The sequence below is a fragment of the Maylandia zebra genome, linkage group LG4 (assembly GCF_041146795.1).
Source record: "Maylandia zebra isolate NMK-2024a linkage group LG4, Mzebra_GT3a, whole genome shotgun sequence".
Classification (NCBI taxonomy): domain Eukaryota; kingdom Metazoa; phylum Chordata; class Actinopteri; order Cichliformes; family Cichlidae; genus Maylandia; species Maylandia zebra.
The window spans coordinates 28,493,030-28,514,901 of NC_135170.1; the positions used below are offsets into that span (position 1 = coordinate 28,493,030).

General features: G+C 40.4%; 1 protein-coding gene across 1 annotated transcript in view; it reads left to right on the forward strand.

The window, feature by feature from the left end:
• srcin1a (SRC kinase signaling inhibitor 1a) overlaps positions 1-21,872 on the forward strand; it is a 76,756-nt gene that overhangs the window by 27,748 nt on the left and 27,136 nt on the right. Inside the window, exons 4-12 of the mRNA XM_076883348.1 lie at positions 4,433-4,459; positions 11,617-11,812; positions 12,994-13,289; positions 14,917-15,737; positions 16,055-16,156; positions 16,577-16,704; positions 18,287-18,307; positions 18,968-19,128; positions 21,286-21,461. Coding sequence (XP_076739463.1) covers positions 4,433-4,459; positions 11,617-11,812; positions 12,994-13,289; positions 14,917-15,737; positions 16,055-16,156; positions 16,577-16,704; positions 18,287-18,307; positions 18,968-19,128; positions 21,286-21,461 — 1,928 coding nt within the window. The remainder of the gene's footprint in view (positions 1-4,432; positions 4,460-11,616; positions 11,813-12,993; positions 13,290-14,916; positions 15,738-16,054; positions 16,157-16,576; positions 16,705-18,286; positions 18,308-18,967; positions 19,129-21,285; positions 21,462-21,872) is intronic.

The window sequence follows — 21,872 nt, forward strand, 5'->3', positions numbered from 1 at the left end:
GAGTGCATACCTGTTGTGCTTGTTGTGGTTGTATAGACGGCGTGCATATGCTCACAAAGCAAGCTACACGGGGGCTGATGTATAAGCTGTTCACAGCGTCCTTTGTGTCTCTGTTTGAGCAGTAATTTGCTGATTAATGTGTGCGTTTTTAAGAGAGAGAGACGGAGAAGCTGCTGTGATGTTTAGACACAACACCGGACTGGAGGAGGATCGAGGGAGAAAGAGTAAGAAGGGTTGATTTGAGGGGGGCGGGGGTGCAGAGAGGATGACGACATGAGAAAGAGACAGAGGTGGAGGAGGGGTGGAGCGAGTGCAGCCTGTTTTACATGCAGGTCAGGTAATGCAGCGCTCCACTCTGCGAGACTAAGTCCTTCTGTTAGATTTCTGTGGTTAACCCCAGTAAGTGCACAAACACAAGCTTATGCGTAAATATATAGATGTCTTAACTTTGCAGTGAAAAATGCATTTAACCCTCCAGCCCTAAGTTCAAACATCTATCAGTAACTTTGTCTAAGTGGGGCTTGCAGCCTATTTAATTCAAGTGGAAGTTAAAAAATGACAATGTGTAGATTTGAGCTAAGTAGCAGAGCTACAGTCAAGAGTTACTCTGTCATCTGTTCATCTGGGATTAGAGTGATAACGACTGGCACTATAGGCTAAGGTGTTGAATATGATTTCTTCCCAGAAGATGTTCTTTAATGGCAGTGATTATTGCCTGGATGGAGAACTGCTAAAGAGAAATAATCTACATTGAAATAAGCCCTCTCCAGTTTGCTCTCTCTCACATTCACATTCGAATATTTGCAAATCAAAGTCCAAGTGAAGTGTATCTGCAGCTGTCAGAGCAGAGCAACGGTTAAAGAACAATAAAAATGTGTTTACTTTAGTGTGAGTTAGCCTCATTAAAGCAACAAACAGAGAAACACTGGGAAGAGACAGACACACAAGACCACAAATCACTTCTGCACCATTAAAGCCAAGCCTCTGAGTCATTCAGCTTTGTGGGAAAATAAAATCATTAAGGTTGTCAGAACAAATGAACAGCAATTATTTATGATGCACCGGTGCTGCCCCTGAGCTCCTGTCAGTTCGACAAATTGTCAAGGACAAAACTCAGTGGCTACAGTTAATAAATGATGGACTCATGATCAGGTATTGAAGGTCAGTTTAAGTCCAGTCCTGAAGGATTGTGTATTGGCATATCCCCAAAAGCGACCCACTTTATCACTGACCTTCAATCTCTAACTGAGAGTCTGCTTTTTGACCAGATGATTTACAAATCCAGTGTGTTCCTGTGAACAACGAGAACTTTTTAAAATCATCCACAAAGAGTTTTCTCTTTATTATCACCAATGTTGGTTAATTTAATCCTGTGGACTTTGAAGATGAGTGGTTTTCTATGGACAGCAACAATATAAGGCATTAGAGTTTGGCAGGGGACATCACACCAAAGAGTCATTTTCTCTAGCAACTGCTTTGACATGTTGGTAGAAATTTATATACCACGGGGAAAAAGAAGCGTGGGTAGAGATTAAGCGCCATATAAATTTGCGTCCCACTTGTCTCAGAGCCAGTGAGCCTAAGCACAGTCATACACATTTAAAATTATACTTAGAACAACTCCACTCTACACTAGCAAAACATTACTTGGAGAATAAAATAACAAAATGGCACACAATGCTTTGAGTGAGATTTAAAGGTTTCAGTCTTTCATTTTTTAGGTGGTTAGTTTGTTACTGTTGTTCGGCCCATATCACAGGATTATTAAACCATTTTTGTATTGTATACTGTGTAAGCTCCAAGCAGGTTTTGTTTATATAGTGGAGATGCAGTATAAAAAAAGAAGAGACAAGCACAGATGAACTCAAAGACAGCAGCCACTTCACGAAACCTGAATAATTTTAGAGCAGCCTTCTAAAGCTGTTGTCTATCATATATAACAAAACACAGATTTGTAATGAATGGCGCAGATATTCTGAGCTATGGATATTTTTCCCTTTTTGGGATGTTCTGGTAGGTTGGTGCAGTCGATCCCAAGACTAATGCTGAGTCCAAACTACATGCTGATTTAAAGATAAGATAAGATAACTCTTTATTGTCATTGTACAGTCATACATAGTACAATAGTATGATGAACTTGGAAAACTGTCGCACGTTGGCACTATATGCAACACAACACAACAACACACAGTAACTTAACTTAGTAATAAAATGAAGAATAAGTCTTTGTGTATTGCACACTGTTATTATTGCACATTAATTATTGTTGCACGTTGTTTTTTATAAATATTATTATTGTTATTGTTGTTCCCCCCCCAAAAAAAAGTCCAGGGAGGTAGTCAATCAGGTCAGCTGTTTGCACTGATTAGGGCCATTGCCCTGTTGTAAAAGCTGTCCTTGAGTCTATTGAGTCTATCGGGACCTCAGCAGCCTGAACCTCCTGCCAGACGTCAGGAAAAGCAAGATTTAAAATATGTTGCAAAAGTCTCAAAATACTTCCAAAACATATTAAATGGACTTTTATTATTCAAGAGAAGTGTACAATCAGTGCAGCGTAGATATCAGGGAAACATGGAAATGTATTTTGATATTTAGCTCCCCCCTCTCCAGCCTGTTTGTGTGTATATACAGTATCTTCTGTCTAAAAAAAATCAATTAAATTTTGCTATTCTGGCAACTTTTTATTTTTAGGTAACCATATAGACATGATTTCCGTGAGTGCTGTAGATGTGGCTGCTTCCAGCTGCTCCTTTATTCACAAGGGACCCACTCGGCACGTTTGATTTGGCAGATTTTTTTTTACGCTGGATGCACTTCCTGACACACCCTCAAAAGGATTTGTCTCCTCCTGGGATGGGATCTTTTGCTTGTTAGATGGCGTGAACCGCTACACCATCGAGCCATCATGTGTGCTATTGATGCAAAAAGTCAAAGTACTGGGAAAAATAATAATAATTCATCATTAGAATAATAAAATTTTAGTAGAATAGCTCTAGAAGTAAAAAGCATTTATTGTCTTTTTAGTGCATTTGTGATTTTTATTTTTTTTTAATTCTTTTTGTTGGTGTGGCGTTCAAGATTCACACTTTAATTCAAAACTGATAATATAAAATAATTATCTGTTCATTTATGTAAAGTAGCTACAAAACATTTAAAGTTTTCCTCTCCTGTTTTCATCAGAGCCATAAAACACCTTGTATACTGACTGAAAAGAGCTGCAAAGGGGGTTTCAGCACACAGTAGTTTACTGCTGCTACCTTCTTGCCCAGGAAACTTTACTGCTTTGTATTAATTTAATTATAGCACTTCATTCTGTGTCAAGGCCAAGCAAACAGTTGCATCTCGATACGAAAAGAGAAGACGGAAGGAAATGGAGTGACAGAAACACCTGAGCTGAAAAAGAGTGAGGGAACACTAAGTGAAAGCTTGGGTTGCAATAAGTTAGTAATCACTGGCCCTGATTCTCGTGTTTACAGAAATAATCTGGCTTTTGTTGAGACTGTATTAGAATGGGAGGCGGGTAATGAAAAACCACCAACTATCATAAATCAAAACTTGTCGCTTAAAAAAAAAAGAAAAAGAAAAAAATTCATCTGCCAGGAGACTAATGTGGGTTCTGGAGAACGGGGACTGAATGGACTGAAAATTGCCTGCAGATAAGAATAAGAACAAGAATAACAGTTTGGATTAGAATTAAAATTCATGGACTTTTGCAATCTTTTTTTTTTTTTAATTTCCATGTCAGTTTAAGGTATTTTGGAGCCATCAGTGGATTGGCCTGGATTTGACTGTGGGGTAATTATGGCTTTATAGAAAGCCAGAGACCTCTGCCAAAATGCGAGCGCCTTTTAGTATGTGGCAGAGCAGCAGGAAGGGCAAATGGACAGATTAGAAATACAGCATGCACTGGCAAAAATAAGCAGGTGAGATTTCGAGGTTCTGATGAAAAGAGCGCAGCTGGTGGATTGGGAATGGATGAGACAGGAGACGGCAAGCGGGAGGCAGAGTGCTCGGTTGCCTGTGGTGGTGAAGTCTGGGAGAGAGGCCAGCGTTGCCGCTACAGAGTGGGTTGCTTGCTTGATTCGATTTCACTCTTTTCATTTCCTCACCTTCACCAGTTACAGCCAACAACGCAATCTTGTTTTAGGTACGCTGGAACCCAGTGCTTGCAAAACACAGAGACCACTTGCATTAACACCAATCATTTAATACTTCAGAGAGCCCTATTAGATGAGGCTGTCAGTAATATTAATGAGTTCAAATGACGCTTTCTGGAGGAAAATGCAAAACTTTTTGTGGCCTGCAGCGTGACTCTGTCTTGTAACTAGTTTACTTTGCTCTGCGCAATATTCTGTTTATATTTAACTTAAGCTATAAGCAGAGACATAAATATCTAACTATTCTCTCTGTCTCCCTTCCTGAAACTTCACAGCAACAGCCCAACTACTGGAGCTTTAAGGTCAGTGCTGCTAGTTCAAGTGTCCCTGTGTGTTTGTCATTTTTCCTGTCCGTTGTGTGTGTTAGTGTGTCCATTTGAATGTGTCTATGTGTGCTTTGTGCTGTGGCATCACTTTCAACCCTCAGGCATCACTAGCCTATCTCCATGCTACTTTGGCTTCAGTATCCAACTCGCTTGACATCTCTTGGCTCTCTGTGCACTGTGTGTGTGCATGTGTGTGAGACTTTTGTCTCTTTATGGGTGTGTGTGTGTGGGTGTGTGTGGTGGCAGAGGTGTCAGGGGGTGGCAACAGCTTAAACTTCTCCCGCTCCATTTAATCTGCAGAAGATGAATCTCTCTGGATTTATGATACCTCAGTCAGCTGGCATTAATGGATAGCAGCCATGTGACACTGCTGACGTATTACTGAGTGAGACATTAAGAATGCATTTCAGATGTGCTACTCAAGCATTACTGAAATAATGCTTTGGCATTAGCACAGAAGCTTGAGTCATGGCTAAAGATGCTAAATGTATTTTATCCACAGGTTTATAAAGGAAAAACATGGGTTATATACACTGGAGAACAGGCAGTGATATTGACTGTATAAATCACTTACGCTGAATTGCTGGCTTGCATGCAAGGTTGTGTGTATCACTTTCTGACTTTATAGATCATAGTGGTAGGCAGGGAGTTGTACTATCTAAATAGAAGAGGTTAAAGAAGGTATTGATATGTGTGAGGGAAGAGCCCAGGGCTTGTCTGAGTTGTACTCTGACCTCAGTCTGTGCTCTCAGCATCATTTGGACCAGGTGGAAATGTCACTAAATATCAATGGCTAAATGCCCTGACCCTTGGGGAAGGGTAAGCAATTTATCCCCTATTCCCACAACTAATTTATTCTGAATAACATGAATTTAGAGTTCTGTCTGTCACATAAATGTGCCACACAAGTAAACGATTTTGAACTCTGCAGGACATACAGGTGGGCTGCCAAAGCTCGGGGGTGTTTGAGGAAGAAAAATAGCATTTGAAACAATCAATTGAACCAATTATGACTTTTGAGAAATGAAATAACAAGACTGAAAGATTTTCTGCAGAAATACTGAGAATGCTATTCATCTGCCTCCAACCCTTTGTCCTCCTTCACTATATCCATGAATCTTCCTCTTTTCCTGCTTGGAAGCTCCACATTCAACATCCTTTATCCATTTGTTACCCAACATATCCACTATCTCTCCTCTGCACATGTGCAAATCATGTCAACCTGAGCTAGCCCTCTGATATACTCATTTCTAATCTTATCCATCCTGCTCATTCCCAATGAAAATGTTAAAATGATGTCAAAATAATAATAATTGAAACTAATAATTATATTTGCATTTGAAAATGTGGGTTCTTGATTAGCAATGAAGGCCATGACATGCTCATCGGTATTCCCCAAAGTCAAGTTGACCTTTAGGGATGTTTAGTTTTTTTCCAACCGTTAATGAGAAACTGAAAGCTGCGTTATACAAACTGTGAAGTGTTTAGAAGAAAAGCTTTAGAAAAAAACTAAAATTAATCAACTCTTCTTTAGTCAAAGTAGTTCATGATTAACATTTTCTTTATCAGTGATTTACTAGAGATTGTTTTCATTTCTTTGCATTTATTAGTGCAAGTTGCTTTTTTGTTATTCACGTATTGTTGTTTTGCAGCTTTGCACTAAATTAGGTTGTTTTAATAACACAGTAGTGAGAAAGAGAGAATTTATTGATTTGTTCCAGAGATGCAGCAGCATTAATATAGTGTCAAATGAAATAAGCAAAATACTCCAAGTGATCATAAATCTAAAGATATCATATATTTAGATTTTAACACAGAGGCTGTTGTTGACATCTTTTACTGTATGTCGGCGCCTCATCTTGTTCAATTTTCTCCATTTTGCACTAGAGCTTCTGAAAGCCATGTCCTGCTCCCTCATGCTATCATCTCTAATCTAAGGCTAATTCTCCCTGAATTACCCTCCCTGCTCAAATTAAACCCCCAAATGGAAGTAGTATAAGGACTGCATACACTCATGGTTTCATCTTTGGCATAAATATGTTTTCCAGGGATCTTATTGGATTGTAGCATGCTAAATATAGACACATTTTTAAGTCTAATTAACAAGTTGTGGGTGACGCATGACTGAACATATCCCTGAAATGAAACTGTCAAAGTTTTAAAACTGCTGTTTCTCTCAGCCAGAAACCCACCTAACACTCTCAGTTATAATATGGTGTCTTGAGGAACACTGCGTTATTATCACTATCTTTTATAAGCAAACCTATTGCAACAACTTACAATTTATAGCAATTTTACAAAGCATTTTGTTCCATGCATTGATGATTCCTGGTATTCTAAAGAGAAAGGACTCTGAGAGTATTGGGGGACTGTGTGAAAAGATGAAAAGCTATAATAACGGAAAAAAGCAAGTAGAGCCAAATGGATGTGAGAGATGGATCGATTTAGGGGGCTGTTTTCTCTCCATTTTCTAAAAGTGAGAGCTGTGAACTTTTTTTTGTGTGGGAAAAGAGCCAGGTTGTGGGTGGAGGAAAAACATTAAAAATGCTCAAGATGTAGACAGAAACAACACGAGAGATGTACCTGGATGTGGCTTTGGCCTCAGAGACTGAGGGGGAAGCAGATATGTTCACACAAAGCAGTCGAGTAAGAATTAAAGGAGGACACATGAGTGACAGGGGATAAAAGGTGGGAAATGAGGACATATCACTGGAGGCTAAGACACACAGAAGCATCCAGGGAAGATAAAGATATTATTAGGAGGGGCGAACAAAATAAGCTGGTGGGGGGAAAAAAGTATGAGATGTGGACAAGGTGTGAGGTTTGCAATTTAAAGATTTTACACCTCGGGAACCAAAGGCTTCACTCACATCAAGCTGTGTTTGGCATTTTTATATATAGTAATTTTCAAATCCAACAGAATTTAATGTCACTTAAGAGGAGAATTACTGCTCTTGCAGAAAAGATTAGAAAGAGGCTGGCAGCAACCATCATGTAATAAGCCAGCCTCTGGTTTTAGACTGTTACAGCAGTGTTCAGCCATTTTCTTGTCTTGTTGGATGCTCAGCTGTATCGTAGCCAATGCCGACACCTCGCACATGAACTCCTCTTAACTTAAGCTTGTGCATCACACGGTTCATATTTATTCACATTCTACATGTTATGTTATGAGCAAGAGGAAAATAGGAATATATAAGGACACAGAGAGTTCAAGTTCAAAATATACTCCAGAATTTTTAAAACAAGCTCACTTCACTTTTATGGCCAGATCACTGAACCTTCAGGCAGTTAGTTAATCAGGCATCAACCACCTCAAACTGAGCACAATATCAGAAAACAAGTTCAGGGTTTAAATTAAATGTAATCTTCACAGAGAGATAACTTTGCAGATGCATTCAATTTTTGATCGCCCCAGAAGTATAATTACAGTATGCCTGATTAAAACATTCTGTGACTGAAGTGAAGTTCACCATTTTTATTGAAGAAGAGATAAAAAATCTGACAACTAGTTTGCAGTCTAAATAAGACGACCCTGAAGTACAAGATGGAGTTTGATGAGAAATGCTCCCCCAAACATAGAAAGCCATATACCAAGGCTACAAGGCTTTTGACCTTAAAGCAGAGTAGACCATTGTGTGTGTGTGTCTGTGTGTATGCACGCATGCTAGTGTCTACAAGCAAGAAACAAGAAAAGACATGGTGGGAGGTTGCAATGAGTTTAATGCAGTTTGTAGCCTTAGGTTGCCTTGTCCCACTTTCCACTCTATTCACATGTAAGATCATCCTGTTCTCCTCTTGTTCCTCTCTTCTGCAATGCCCTTATAGCAGTGTGGAGATTGCAACAGTAATTGAGTGCTGTTGGAAAAATTCTAAAAGAAAAGGTTGAGGTGTAGGGAAGGGGGTGGACGGTGGGAGGGTGTGGAGGAAAAATGAGGAGGTAAAACCAGTTTTCCTCAAAGGCTGTGAACACCGTGATGTAACGCTGGCATTTCTAGCAGCACCAGATGCATGACCAGATGGTGCATTCACATATATTATTTACAATGCAAAATTACCGCAGTGAGACATTTTCAGTTTACATATCACATAAACCACCAATATGGAAGTCAATGTTTGGGGACTGTTGTAATAAGACGATCTGAGTAAAACCACATGTAACAACAGCGGCAGTAATCTTATACCCAGTCATACATGGGGATTTCATTGTCTTGTTTTTGCAGCATGTTGAAAGGAGTTGCGGAGAGAATAAAGGGTGAATAAGGAGGTAAATTTGGGTTTAAAAAGATGACAGGAAAGCTAGTTCAGACATACAGGATCATACTCTCCCATTTCCATTTCCTAGAAAGCTCAGTGGGTTATTTCGCTTTTAAATTATATTCTAACAAGGACAGCTAGAATGAGTCAAGCTGTAGTTCAGAGTTGCTCATATTCCCATTCATAGAAAAAGCTGCATTTCTTTGCCAAATCAGCTCCTGGGTGTTACTTTTACTGAGTAATATTTCATTTAGACGGCTGGTTCAGCACCTGTTCTGTGTTGGCTAAACACCTGAATTTGTTAAGCACAGAGTCCAAAAACTGCTTTTTATCATCCTCCTTCTTTATTGGCATTTAGAACGTCAAGTGTAGTCTACAAATAGTCTAGCAAAAATTAACATTAAAAAATGTAATAGTTAGGAAATATGCTAGAGTTAGTTGAGAAGATTGCTATCCGTCTCATGTATGTAAAGTATATATGAAAACATCACTATCAGTAGCACACCTCACTACGCTGGTTCATTCTAAAAAGTAACAAAAATCTACAAATCAGTACCTTTTAGCTCAGTAAGTAACCTTTTTACTGTTTAGCCTGTAAAGTGTAAAAATTACAACTGGTTATTTTGCCTATTTTGACGTAAGGTCATGTATAAATAACTCCAGCCTACATAGTAGTCTGGCAAGTGCACGAAGCCCAAGAATTATACTGCTGTTACCTCAGAGCTGGGATGACTGTTCACCAGTGTTGCCAGTCTGCTAATCATAGCTTCTTAGTTAAGCAGAAGACTCACATCAAACAGCTTGTATAACACCGAAAGCACGTTTCAACATTTCAATCACAACTTTTGCTTCCTAAAACAGTGGAAACGTAAATAAAATCTCCAGGGTTTATTTTGATCCCCCAACCCTCCTCACCCCTTAATGTCCCTATGTAGGATGGTCTGGCCAGAATGAGGCAAGCTACAGTGTGGGCTCCTCCTCCTCCTCTGTGATGCTGTTGGCTGTGTTCCTCGGTGTGGTCACAGCTTAGATAAATGACCCTATTAGAAAACATGGTGTGGGTTATCTGTCAGCATCGCAGTTTCTCAGTGCACTCAGACACTGTCTGCCGCTACCATCACTGGTTTGGTTCACTGTGTATGATTGCGTGATTGAATTATGTATGATGGCGGCAAAAGGAATGTAAGGTTACATTATAAAAAATGGTCGTTGGGATTTTTAGTCTTGCTGCAGGTTTGTAACTCGTCTTGTAAACATACACGTGAATGCATGCAGCAGCTAATTAAAAGACCAAATTACCAATGACTGCAGTACCTAACATGATATAAGGTCCCATATATTGCTGTTTGGTTATTCCATTTCCTACTGGAATAATTACTCGATTCCCAGAAGTTTAATAAGTAAAAAAGATTTATCTCATTGAGTTGCATGAGTACTGCAACGTTTATTATCATTTGCATCTACATATTAAGGATATCTACTAAAGCTAAAGCTAGGCTGGTGTTCACTTGGAAGTGTTGGACAAATTGAACTATGATCGTCGGTGCAAAATTCTGTAGCAATCGATCTAAAAGCTGAGTATGCACCGAGGTGGTCGATCGACTATCTGACAGGGTGACATTGCCATCCATTGAACTGTGCCACCTGCAAGGCTAAAAAAAATTAATCTTGTGCTACATTCATTTTGCCCACTGTGACAGTATATTGTCACATGCTGCCTTTTGGTAAAAACAAAACCCACCCTTTTGAAATTCTCTGTCTGGGATATTGAGATGGATTTCTTCCCTGCTATTTTTTCATTTTACTGATTAAGTAGTTAATTGATTATTTTGAAAAAAAAATCCATATTGAAAGTATTCTCTGTTTGCATCTTTCATTTCTTGTTCAGCATGCTTTCCTGGCTTATTACCCAATTAACAAAACCATAAATGGATGTACAGTGGTTGTGTATTCTGTGCAGTGCTGTGTGTTTATGAATGAATTCAAACAATCCACTGCTGAGACTTAATGAGCGCAGATATGGCCCTCCATATTGCTTCTGTCAGTATCCCATTAATTAAATACCACATTAATGGAAGGAGCAGTAGATCCATGCTGCTGCTTGACTTAGGCAGCGAAAGGAAGACAGGGAAATTCTTAGAAAGGACTGTTCTAAGCGAGCAGAACGACTGTTGTGCTCGTGGTTCAAGGAGGATGAGACAGGAATGGCTCCTGTGCTGTGGCCAAAGATGCATTTGCTTTTGCCGTCCAAACAATGAGCAGACAGCATTCTGGGAGCTCATTACAGCAGCCTCTGAGCTGGAGGAGACTCTGCAGTGGTGGGGGATCAGAGAGACAGTTCAGTGAGCTCAGCCCCAGCTGCGCTAACAGTCTTTCAGTGAGAGACGCCTGGGCATAGGCCAGCAGGATAAACCCACAGTGACAGCCTGGGATTTGCATGAGCTTCTCCTCCCATCCCACAAGCATTCATTTAAAGTTCGTAGCTGCAAACGGACAAGTTTGTATGAGAGCGTGTGGGAGGTGTGCAAAGTCTCACTAACTTTTTCTGAGTTTCTGCTTAATACGTCTCCTTACAAGTGATTCATAAAGGCTGATGTCCTGGCATTCTGTGCCAACTGAGTACAGCTATATAATGTTTTGTTGCTGCACCATTCAACTAATGTCAGAGACTGTGACGCCAGTAATTCTTTGTAAATGGCTGCTAGCTTAACCATTGTCAGGGCTTCAATAATCTTGTTAGGTGTTTCATTGTGTGGTGTCTCACTGTGTGCCTGCTTTCTGTTTTCGAGTTGTTCTTACACCACTAGCCCCGTCCAATCCATTCTTTCCACTTCAGTTTCACTTCACAGTGAATTAATCTGTCCCTTTTCTCTCTGTAGAGCCGCAGTCCACGCCACTCCCAGTCTACCCAGTCTGGTCTTGCCGACCAGGCTGCCAAGCTCTCTTTTGCCTCCGCTGAATCCTTGGAGACTATGTCAGAAGCCGACATCCCCATTGGGTTTAACCGGATGAACCGATTTCGCCAGAGTCTGCCGCTGTCCCGCTCAGCCAGCCAGAATAAGCTACGATCTCCAGGTTAAAATCACTGCATACCAGCTGGACTCAAGGCAGCTTTCTCTTTACCTCATGTAGCTGGTGAAGGGAACCACTGTGCTTACAAGGAATTGAAGGAATTGTGTTTTATTCACACTGAATTTACAGTCTTTAGTCTAATTGACCTGCTATAAAAATGTACAGAACACTCAAACCTGATAAAGTATGACTTTGTTTTTCAGTGTCGATGCAGTACGCTCCCTGTGAGCTCAAAAATGTCTTGTAGTTTTTAGAATGCAACAAAAAAACATAGATATTTTTTTCTTAGGATAGGTATTTTAGTGACATTTCATTTAACTGTAACAGAGTTCATACTGTACTGGATTAAGTATATCCTTGTGTGCAAGCAGAACATTCGAGGACAGTTTTATATTAAAAGGGCCTTGGGAGTGTAGAGAGGATTAATGTGAAGGTGGTGCAGATTCATGAAGAGCAAGGTGTGGAGTTACCTTGCGCAGGTAAAAGAAGTGGGTGTAAAATTAAAGAGCTATACCTGATTAGGGCATTCCTGAATAAGAAGTTCAAGCAAAAGTGGCACACCAGGCTTGCCTGTCTCCCCTGTCTCTACACTAACTACTGTCTTTGTTTTCTTCTCTTCCCAACTTGTCTGCAGTATTAACTGACACTTAATTTTGCCTGACTTTTAACTCTTGGTCTTTCTTTGCTTTGTTTGTTCTTTTTTGTTTGTCCCATGGTGTATGACTTTTTGTTTGTCCCATGGTGTATGAAGATGAATTTTCAGGTTAGTCAGGCGTCAAACACATCTTTATTTATATGATCGTTGCAGAATCTGCTGAAAGCTTTTTATGAAGTTGGGATGTTTTGGAGTTTAATTATTCATAGGTGGGGCAACTAATACTCAAAAAGAAAACCTTGCAAAAAATTCAGCCTGTGCATGCATCTTTGTGCATTATCTGTGAATTCTCAACTAGCTCTCACAATCCTAATCTAACATTAAGAAAATAAGAGTGGGTTTGGTACTCATTTAGCCATTAATCATGTTGACATCTGATGAGAAAAGTTATCTAGATTTCGTATCTCAAGAGTCAGAACATTTGTATCATTTCAGCTGCAGCCAACAAAATGTCTCTGCTAGTTCTCTCCATCCACTAAAGCCAGCATCTTCTGACTCAGCCACCTTCTCCTTCATCGCTTTCTATTAGGCGTGCTGTTTCTGCAATATGGAGATGAGACGCGTCGGGTGCACATCACCCATGAGCTCACCAGCCTGGATACGCTGCATGCTCTCATCGTGCACATGTTCCCTCAGAAGTTGACAGCAGGTATGCTGAAGTCACCCAACACAGCCATCCTGATCAAGGACGAGGCCCGTAATGTCTTCTACGAGCTGGAGGATGTCAGAGACATTCAGGATCGCAGCATCATCAAGATTTACCGCAAAGAACCCATCTATGCTTCTTATCCCGCTGCCGCACACCTGGCCAACGGGGACTTGAGGGTAAGCAGAATGGAACTGGGAGGTGAAAAGGCCAGCCTGTTTTCTGCTATTTCACAGAACAAAATTCTTGTCTGATCTCTGGCAAGTTTGACAACTGAACTGTCAATGAAAACTATAATTGGGTGCCTTTTTGGTAAGGTAATAGTGCCTTGTTTTATTATTTTTATTATTTTAGTGGTTACTTTGACTATTACAGGCTATTACAGTATATTCGGGTTAGTAATTTAACAGGTATTCCTCCTGGAAATGTATTTTCTTATCTTCAAGTAGGCCATCTGTTGCTGTGCAGACACCAGAGAACAATGTTCCTGTGTGAAATGAGCATATTTTAACATTCAAAGCTATTTCTGCTTCAGTAAAGATCAAGGGAGCCTGAGGGAGATCTTTTTTTAGTTTTTTTTTTATACAAAACTCTGCTTACAATCTGCATTATTCACAAAATACTAAGAATACAACTCTTGTTAACCATGCAAACAGAGAATGAAAAATGATTTCAGTGCATGTACTGTGCTTGTTTACGTAAACATTTTATACAAGAAGTTGACATGGAAAAAGAGGGGAAGGGGTGGCCAACGAGTATGTGTACACCACAAAAACATCAACAAGTATCCACATAGGCCTAAAGACCAGCTGGTGACCACCTGGCAACCAGTTGGCAACAGTTGATTAGGAAAAATAAGTATTCCTTAGTGGTTGCCAGTGGTTGTTCACAGTCACTGTGAAATCTATTGCTAAAGCCCCAATCTTGCAGGCTGGAGGTAGTTTTTACTGCACTTTTTAAAGTTTCAGTACCTCTCAGTGGTTAGTTAGTGTTTGCGATTCTTGGTACATCCAGTTTCTTCCACTGAAAATCAGAAACCACTTGTCAACTGGTCAGGGAATACAGGGTTTGGCTTAGTTTTAATGCCATGGTTTTTCAGTGTATATAAATAAATTTATCCCTGGTTACAAAGGCTAAACATCACAGATTACTCTGTCTTTGTCTAATATATTCTCTGCAATAAACTGTTTGCTATGATGCTGAGAATGAATGAAAACAGGAATGACTTAAGTTAGAAAAGTAGATATGCGACTAGGAAAAGCAGACTATTTGACAGTTAAAAGGTTCAGAAATTAGAAAAATCACAACAGGAGTAAATTAGCAGCAGGGGAACACAGCCAGAGGTGAAGTTAAAGATAGCACTGGGGCATGTTTAACAATAATATACTAGACAAAATGCAGGGAAGAAGAGCTCAGTGAAGAAACGTTCAGAGCTTTTCAGGTTGAATGAGCTTTTGCATCATGTTATCATCCTGCTGTAGATAAAGATACAGATTTAAGACTACATGGTCTTGTTTTGCCTCGCAGATTCTTTCCATTTAGAATAGACACAATCAATTTTATTCCTTTTATCATTAGTCTAATAAACAAAATCACAGGCAGCATCTCTGATCTCTTCCATTGGACCAATAATTTGTCTCGTTGTTTAACAAATTTATCATCATATTTTGGCATCTGCAGATCCTGACACCTTGTCTGGTGTCAGCCAGATCCAAGTCATAGCCATAGTCATTATAAGCATGGGAATCACAGCACACTCATCTGTTGGTCTCCATGGTAACTCTCATCCCTCTTTGTTCATTTCAGAGGGAAATGGTCTACTCTTCCCGCGACTCCTCCCCAACTCGCCGCCTAAATACCCTTCCTTCCTCCACCGCCTCAGCATCCTCTGGGTCTCCTTCTCGCTCACGCCTCTCCTACAGCGGGGGCCGTGCTCCATCCTTCGGTGGATCCCATCCCCAACATGATCAGCCCCGACACCCACACCATCCCTCAGCCGGCCATGGTGCCAACGCAGGTCTTTCCCCTTCACCTAGTGCCATCCTGGAGCGCCGCGATGTCAAGCCTGATGAAGAGGTTTCTGCTAAAAACATGGCACTGATGAAAAATGAGGGGCTATATGCCGATCCCTACAGCTTGATGCACGAAGGCCGCCTCAGCATCGCTTCCACCCAGTCATTAGCTGCGATCGGAGACCCCTTTAGCTTCCCTGTTTCCGCTGGCCTGTACCGACGTGGCTCTGTGCGCTCCCTCAGCACCTACTCAGCTGCTGCTCTCCAGGGAGACCTGGAAGACTCGCTCTACAAGCCTGGAGGTTCACTATACTCAGACACATACTCTTCTGCCACTCTGGGCATGGGATTTCGCATGCCACCGTCATCCCCACAGAAAATCCCTGACATGCAGCTGAGGGACAGGGACTCTTATTCCAGCACACCCAGAGCCTCACCTGTCAGACAGAGTTTCCGCAAGGACTCTGCCTCTTCTTCTGTGTTTGTGGAGAGCCCGAAATCCAGGCCCAGCTCCAGTTCTGATCCTCTGTGTATAACAGCTGGACCTGGAGAGGGCAGCCGCACCACATCTGGTTTTGGGTCTTCGTTATCTGGGCAAGATTCTGACAGTAGCAGGTCAGTAAGAATCAGTGTGAATGTTTTCCTGTTTTTATTCATGTATTTTATTGTATCTTCTGATGCAGTGTGCATCAGGGGAAAAAAGCAAACAAACAAAAACAAAACCCTCAAAGTTACATATTTTCTCTGCCTGATAAAATTTTACAGATATTATTAATTCATGTTTAACAATCTTCTATTCAAATTTGCATATTTCACACCCCTAAGAACAAATATTTTTCTGTTTGCAAAGAATTCCAAGTGTTTTTTCAGCTCTTCGTTTGTGTTGAGTTCAGGGTTTTGTTTCACAGATGTGCTGTTTGTTATTTTCGCAGGGATCATCGCCTGGAGCGTATGGAGGCCATGGAGAAGCAGATAGCCAGTCTGACTGGCCTCGTCCAGAGTGTGCTGACCAGAGCACCAGACAGTGACAGCACGTAAGACTCTCCATTACAGCCCATTAACCCTCTGAAAGTCACAGATACAGCATTAGTTTGGACACAAAAACAGGATGATCGACAGGATTATTATCTATTATGAGAGCCATTAGAAGCTCCATAGCTGTGAAGTGGTGCATTACCTTGTGTGAGCACAGCACAAATTCAGAGCACTAAACATTAGCCACAGGGCACAATGCTGATCAGTGCACTGATAAATACAGACATCTCCTAGAGTCTTTCAGTAGATTTTGATTCCTTACACTGACCATTGTTATCAGGGCACTTTACTCTCACATATGCAGTAGACTTCATTAAAAAGGTGACAACTTGTTAATGTAATCAGTCTGATAGTATCCAGCACTGGTGCTTCTAGTGTTAGCACTGTAATTGCCTTGCCCTGTGGCCGTTGATCCTCAGATGTGGCCTGCTGCGTCTCTGCATGATGGCGGGCTGCCCTCCAGACCAAGGGACGGAGTTTTCACGGCCATTACCTTTCTCTTCCAGCGAGAAGACCGAAACCAACAGTGATGGCTCCGCCACTGGAAGTGAGTAAAGCAGCGTAATTGTTACCTGTGAACCCAACCGTTACTAAAGCACTTCCTTTCCTGTGCTGTTTAGAATACTTTTATGGCTCGATTTCCCTGCTCCCTGTGCACGCACCCGAATGTACACAAACTAGCAATGGCGGTGACTTCCTGGTTTAAGACTAATATATGCCAACTTGGTAACTTTCTTACAAGAGGGCGGATAAGAGGTTAAGTTAAGAAATGTAGCATTGGTAATTGTTTGTTTGGAACTTTTAGTTCTACTCCAGCATTGTTCAAACAATGTGTTAGCTATCAAACTGCATGTGAATATGTAGTTATACAGTCTGACCCTGGAACTTAAACATGTTTATCTACATAAACAGTAATAGTGTCCTGTCCCAAGCAGAATTCAAAGAATTTTATTTCATTTTTGCTCTAGTGGGAATGTATATTGACATGTTAATGGGCCAAATATAGTGCATAATACACTGAGTCAGATGAAATATCTTTAATAAATCAGTGGTATGATAGGTTATATGGTAATACTTCCATGTATCGTAAATAGCGATCCTACACTGGCTGTGCATTTTTTATTATAAGCATTGCAAATCTAACAGCAGATTTAGCTTATGAAGTCATAATAATTCTCATGGACAGTTTTTCTTCTAGCTATCCAAAACTAACTGCATTACGCAGGAAAACTTGCCAGTGTTCATTTTAATTGAACCAAGTGAGTTCAGTGTTAAAGTCTCTTTGGACACTCTCTGAGACATTACATTTCCACCTCCTTCATAGTTCTTTTTTCTTTTTCTCTTTGACTGTCTTTGCTTTTCTGTCGCTTCTTAAGTGGAAGAGTTTAATTTAAAATGTCTAATATATCATTTGATAATCAAAATTAAGCATCAAATCAAGCATCAAATCGGGTTAATAGAATTGTTAAAGCTCGGTCAGATGAGAAAATTACTCTTTGGTTCTTTTGAGATTGTACCGCAAAGTTTTTTTTGCATTGCTAAGTACAAATACAGGAAAGCAGAGGCGAAATGCTAGACGGATCTGTCAGAGATTGAAAAATATACCTGGTGACAGCTCGTGAAATGTGTTAAATAAACTGAGATGCCAAATTGTAAACATAACCTCCAGAAAGAGGAAATAAGACAGCTTTGAAGTCTTTGGAAGGTTTATTCCTTCACTTGTGACTGTCTCTGCTGGCGGCATGTAAATTCAATTTTGTGTTCAAAGGTATTTTTCAAAATATCAGATATTCTATATAAGAAATAAATATTTAATCATAGAATTTGTTAAATACTGACAGGAGCTTTTCAGCTTTTGTACCCCGATAGGTACACTGGATGCATCCCTTTGATACTGTACAGTCATTCCTGTCTCTCCATAATTTTATAACCCTGTTGTCTTTGAAGCTTCCTCATGCATTGGATCACTGCCATAAGACTTATGCCATCATCACAGCCATTGTCTCTGCTATAGTCAATAAAATGTTCTCCGGGATCACCATTCTGTAAATCTAAACTTTCCTCTCCCTCTTTGTCTCTCTGCTACTCATTAATTTCTTGGTAACTGGCTCACTCTTTCTATATTCCAGCCGGACGACAGAAGAAGAAAGGTAGTTTCCATCTCCTACTCTATCACCCTTTTACTCCTTCCAGACATTTCTCATTGCTCCCTGACCTCTGTATGGGTGTGTGGTGTTGCTGGGTAGCTGGCAGTGTATATTCTCCTATTTATCTCCTGGTTGGTTTCCCAGAACGCAGACTCCCCTCGTTCTGTCTGTCTCTACTTTTTAAATTTCTGCTTGGTTATTCCTTTGCGAATTTCAGAGGTTTGTTCTGGCACACAGTGGAAAACTCTTTTGTGAGGGTGTGTGAATATGTGGTAGAATATCTGGTGGGTCAATGACCATACTCACAAAGGCCTATGTTCAGATAAGAGCATGGTTATCCCTGTGTGTCACTGCTGAATAGACTAATTGCACTTCTCTATGGGTTACTAATAGCATGAGCTCATATTTCTCCCACTGGGCAATTAGAGTTTTGTGAATATGGGACTTTTTTGTATTCACACACTATATCCTCTGTGTGTGTGCGCCCAGAGTTTCTGTATATGTAATTTTTTTGGCCTTTATGGCAAGTGTGTATTTGTGTTATTGTTTTACTGTGTGATGCTGGCTGGCTGCAACTCTCACCGGAGCATAACCCAACAAACTAACCGCTTTGTTTCCCAACGACCTCCCGGTGACCCCCGTTTCCTGCTCTGTGATTGGCAGCAAATACACCGTCGGCACCTCTAGCTCTGATGCCGCCGCCACCTTCTAACTCAATCCAGGTGAACAGCGTTGGTCGCTTGCAGATGCAGCTCCATCTTCACGGTCTGCAGCAAAACGCCAGCGACCTGCGCAAACAGCTCAACCAGCTACGCAAGATCCAGGTATTTAATATCCACGATTAAATGTTTTTAATTGGTTTGTCCTTTCAGATTAGAAAACTGGTTATTGTCTAGCTCTACGAACACCGTTTGTTTTCCTAAATATACCTTTGATATTTGAGTTTATATTTAATGTTTCCTGTCTCATCTAAATGATTATCGTAGCTGCCAATGGCACTCTGTGTTTGTGAACCGAGCTCTCTGTGGTTGTGTAATGAATCCCACTATGTAAGAACTACATAAAATTTATCTGGACACATCTAGTCCTCCTCCCTATGGAGGAAAATAATGTTTTCTTTCATCTTTTTTGTTAGTTATATTGTTGTTATTGCACAGCAGAAAAACAAATGCATATAAATATGTAATAAGGATAAAAAGAAACAGACATCTGATATTAATGCGATATTTTGAAATGTAAATTCACTGTGACAGTGGTATAACTCATCAAAACAAATTGTAAAAGGTGAACAATTATTAACACCCCCACCTCTACCCTAATAACATGCAAATGGTTATTTGTATTTGTATGTGTTGCTAATGGCTTTGCAAATGTACGCTCTAAAAAAATCAGCAGCAGCATGCCTCGCCTGAGACACTTTACTGATGACTCTGCATATTACACAGTCTTGTGAGCAGTTGTTATTAACAAGTTTCTACTGAAGAAGTAGTCCTTAGGAAGAGTGTTGACAGCATGCTGAGTAGATTATTTAGAGAAACCAGGACACTGTTTCTGGGTTGAGATAAACCCATTTTTTACTGAAGCGAACTGGCATTATCTTGATCAGCGTGAATGATGTGCTAGTAGCATTTGTTTGGAGCATCCTTTTCCGTTTCGCTCCTTAGACCTGTCGAGATAGATGCAGAATTAGACAGAAAGCCACAAGAAGAGTTAACCAAAATGTGGAAATTAAGTCCTTTCTGTCTGAGTTTCATTTATCTCCGCTTGAAGTGGTGCCATGGTTACTGCAGGAGGAATTAGAAAGAGATGAGATAAATGCTCTCACTTTCAGAGGAGTGAAGTTTCTTGCAGGAAAAGGAGTGAAAAATTGAGTAATGGAAGTGAGAGATGATAGGCATGTGGTGCTTTTATTTGTTCCGTAAGAGCAGTTGCAAGGCTGCTTTCAACTAGCGAAACAGTGAGATGGCGAGCCAAACACCAATGGTTGTGATGCACCGAAGAGAGAACAGTTTGCTGTTTGCGTGTCAGTGTGCCCAAGTGTGACCTCTGCACCTGGGCCTATATTGCCGCCCGTGCCGATGGCCAACAGCTTTAATTTTACATGTGAATGAATTATGCAAGAGGGTAAAGTAGAGACAGGCAACTGAGCAAGACAGAGGCAGCAGAGCATGCTATTTCTCTTGATGCATTAAACATTTTTCTTTAATGTGTTACTGTACTCCTTGCTTTTGGACTCATGCATCTACATCACTGCTGCTGGCAGTATATCAGGGAATACTGGGTAATTATAAATGTTAGCGATATTGTTGTCTTGCTTCACTTCCTGGAACAAAAGAATAATCAATTATTAATTTTTTCTTGCTTACTGGGTGATTTCATCTTGGGGAGTTGTGTTACATGCATAGTCCTGTAGAATATTCCTTTCATAACACTGAAAGCAAGTGGAGTTCATGCTTGGTGCATCTGTTTCATTTTCCTCAGGGTATTTCAGCCCTCTGTGTTTAGAACAATATTGTGTGCACATGCTAATGCAAATACAGACAGCAGAAAGTGAAGTATTGGCTGCATCTCAGAGTGGTTTTAAGAACATATTGTTCATTACATCATGAAGGCTAAAACTCACTAATATTGACTGGAAAATTAATATACATTAAAGGACAGAGTTAAGTGTTCTTCTCATGTGGAAGGTCATGGAGTAAAGATGCCAGAGAACCTGACCCCTCAAGGACAAGGTAGAAAAAGGTGTGCAGTTGTTGCAAATCACTGAAGTTTTCATTGTAAAGCCTTAGTCAGCTCCAGTTCTCCTCCTTAATGCGATAGTATTTTGTGATAAATGAAATAGCAGCTTTCATAATGCCAGCAAGCAATGCTCCAAAGACCAAGAAGGCTAACATTCCCACAGCTAATTTCCAAATATTTGCTGAGTGTACGTGTATTTCTGTGATGTTGTTTTTTAACGTGTGGCTTTTTTTTTCATGCAGCTAGAGAACCAGGATTCAGTGCGAACGCTGCTGAAGCGGACAGAGGCGGAGCTGAACGTGCGTGTGACTGATGCCCTGAGGAAACAGGAGGATCCTCTCCAGAGGCAGCGCCTCCTGGTGGAGGAAGAAAGACTCAAATATCTCAACGAGGAGGAGCTCATCATTCAGCAACTCCAGTCAGTTACAGTACACGATTTGTTTCTTGGCAGTGCAGTGTATAACAGTTGTTGAGCAGTACACGCTTGATGATAGAAACCAGTGATAATTTTAAAAAAAAGGGGGTTTCCAAATATAGAAGAATCTATGAATGCAATCTGTGCTGTAGGTGAATACTGGTTGACATTTGTGTAGTTTAAGATGCGTTTTAACTTGTATTTTATAATTATATCAGACATAGCAAAATTCATGTCTCTTTTACGACACACTGATAGGATAAAGCTGTCGCTATAATTAAGCCCGGCACAGAGCAAGATGCTTATTAAGATCTGAGTTACACGACTGTCCAACAACTAATTAAACTGACTGCAAAATGAGAGCAAAGAGCTACCTTGAGATTTAATAATCAGATAACCTGCTTCAGTCTTGTA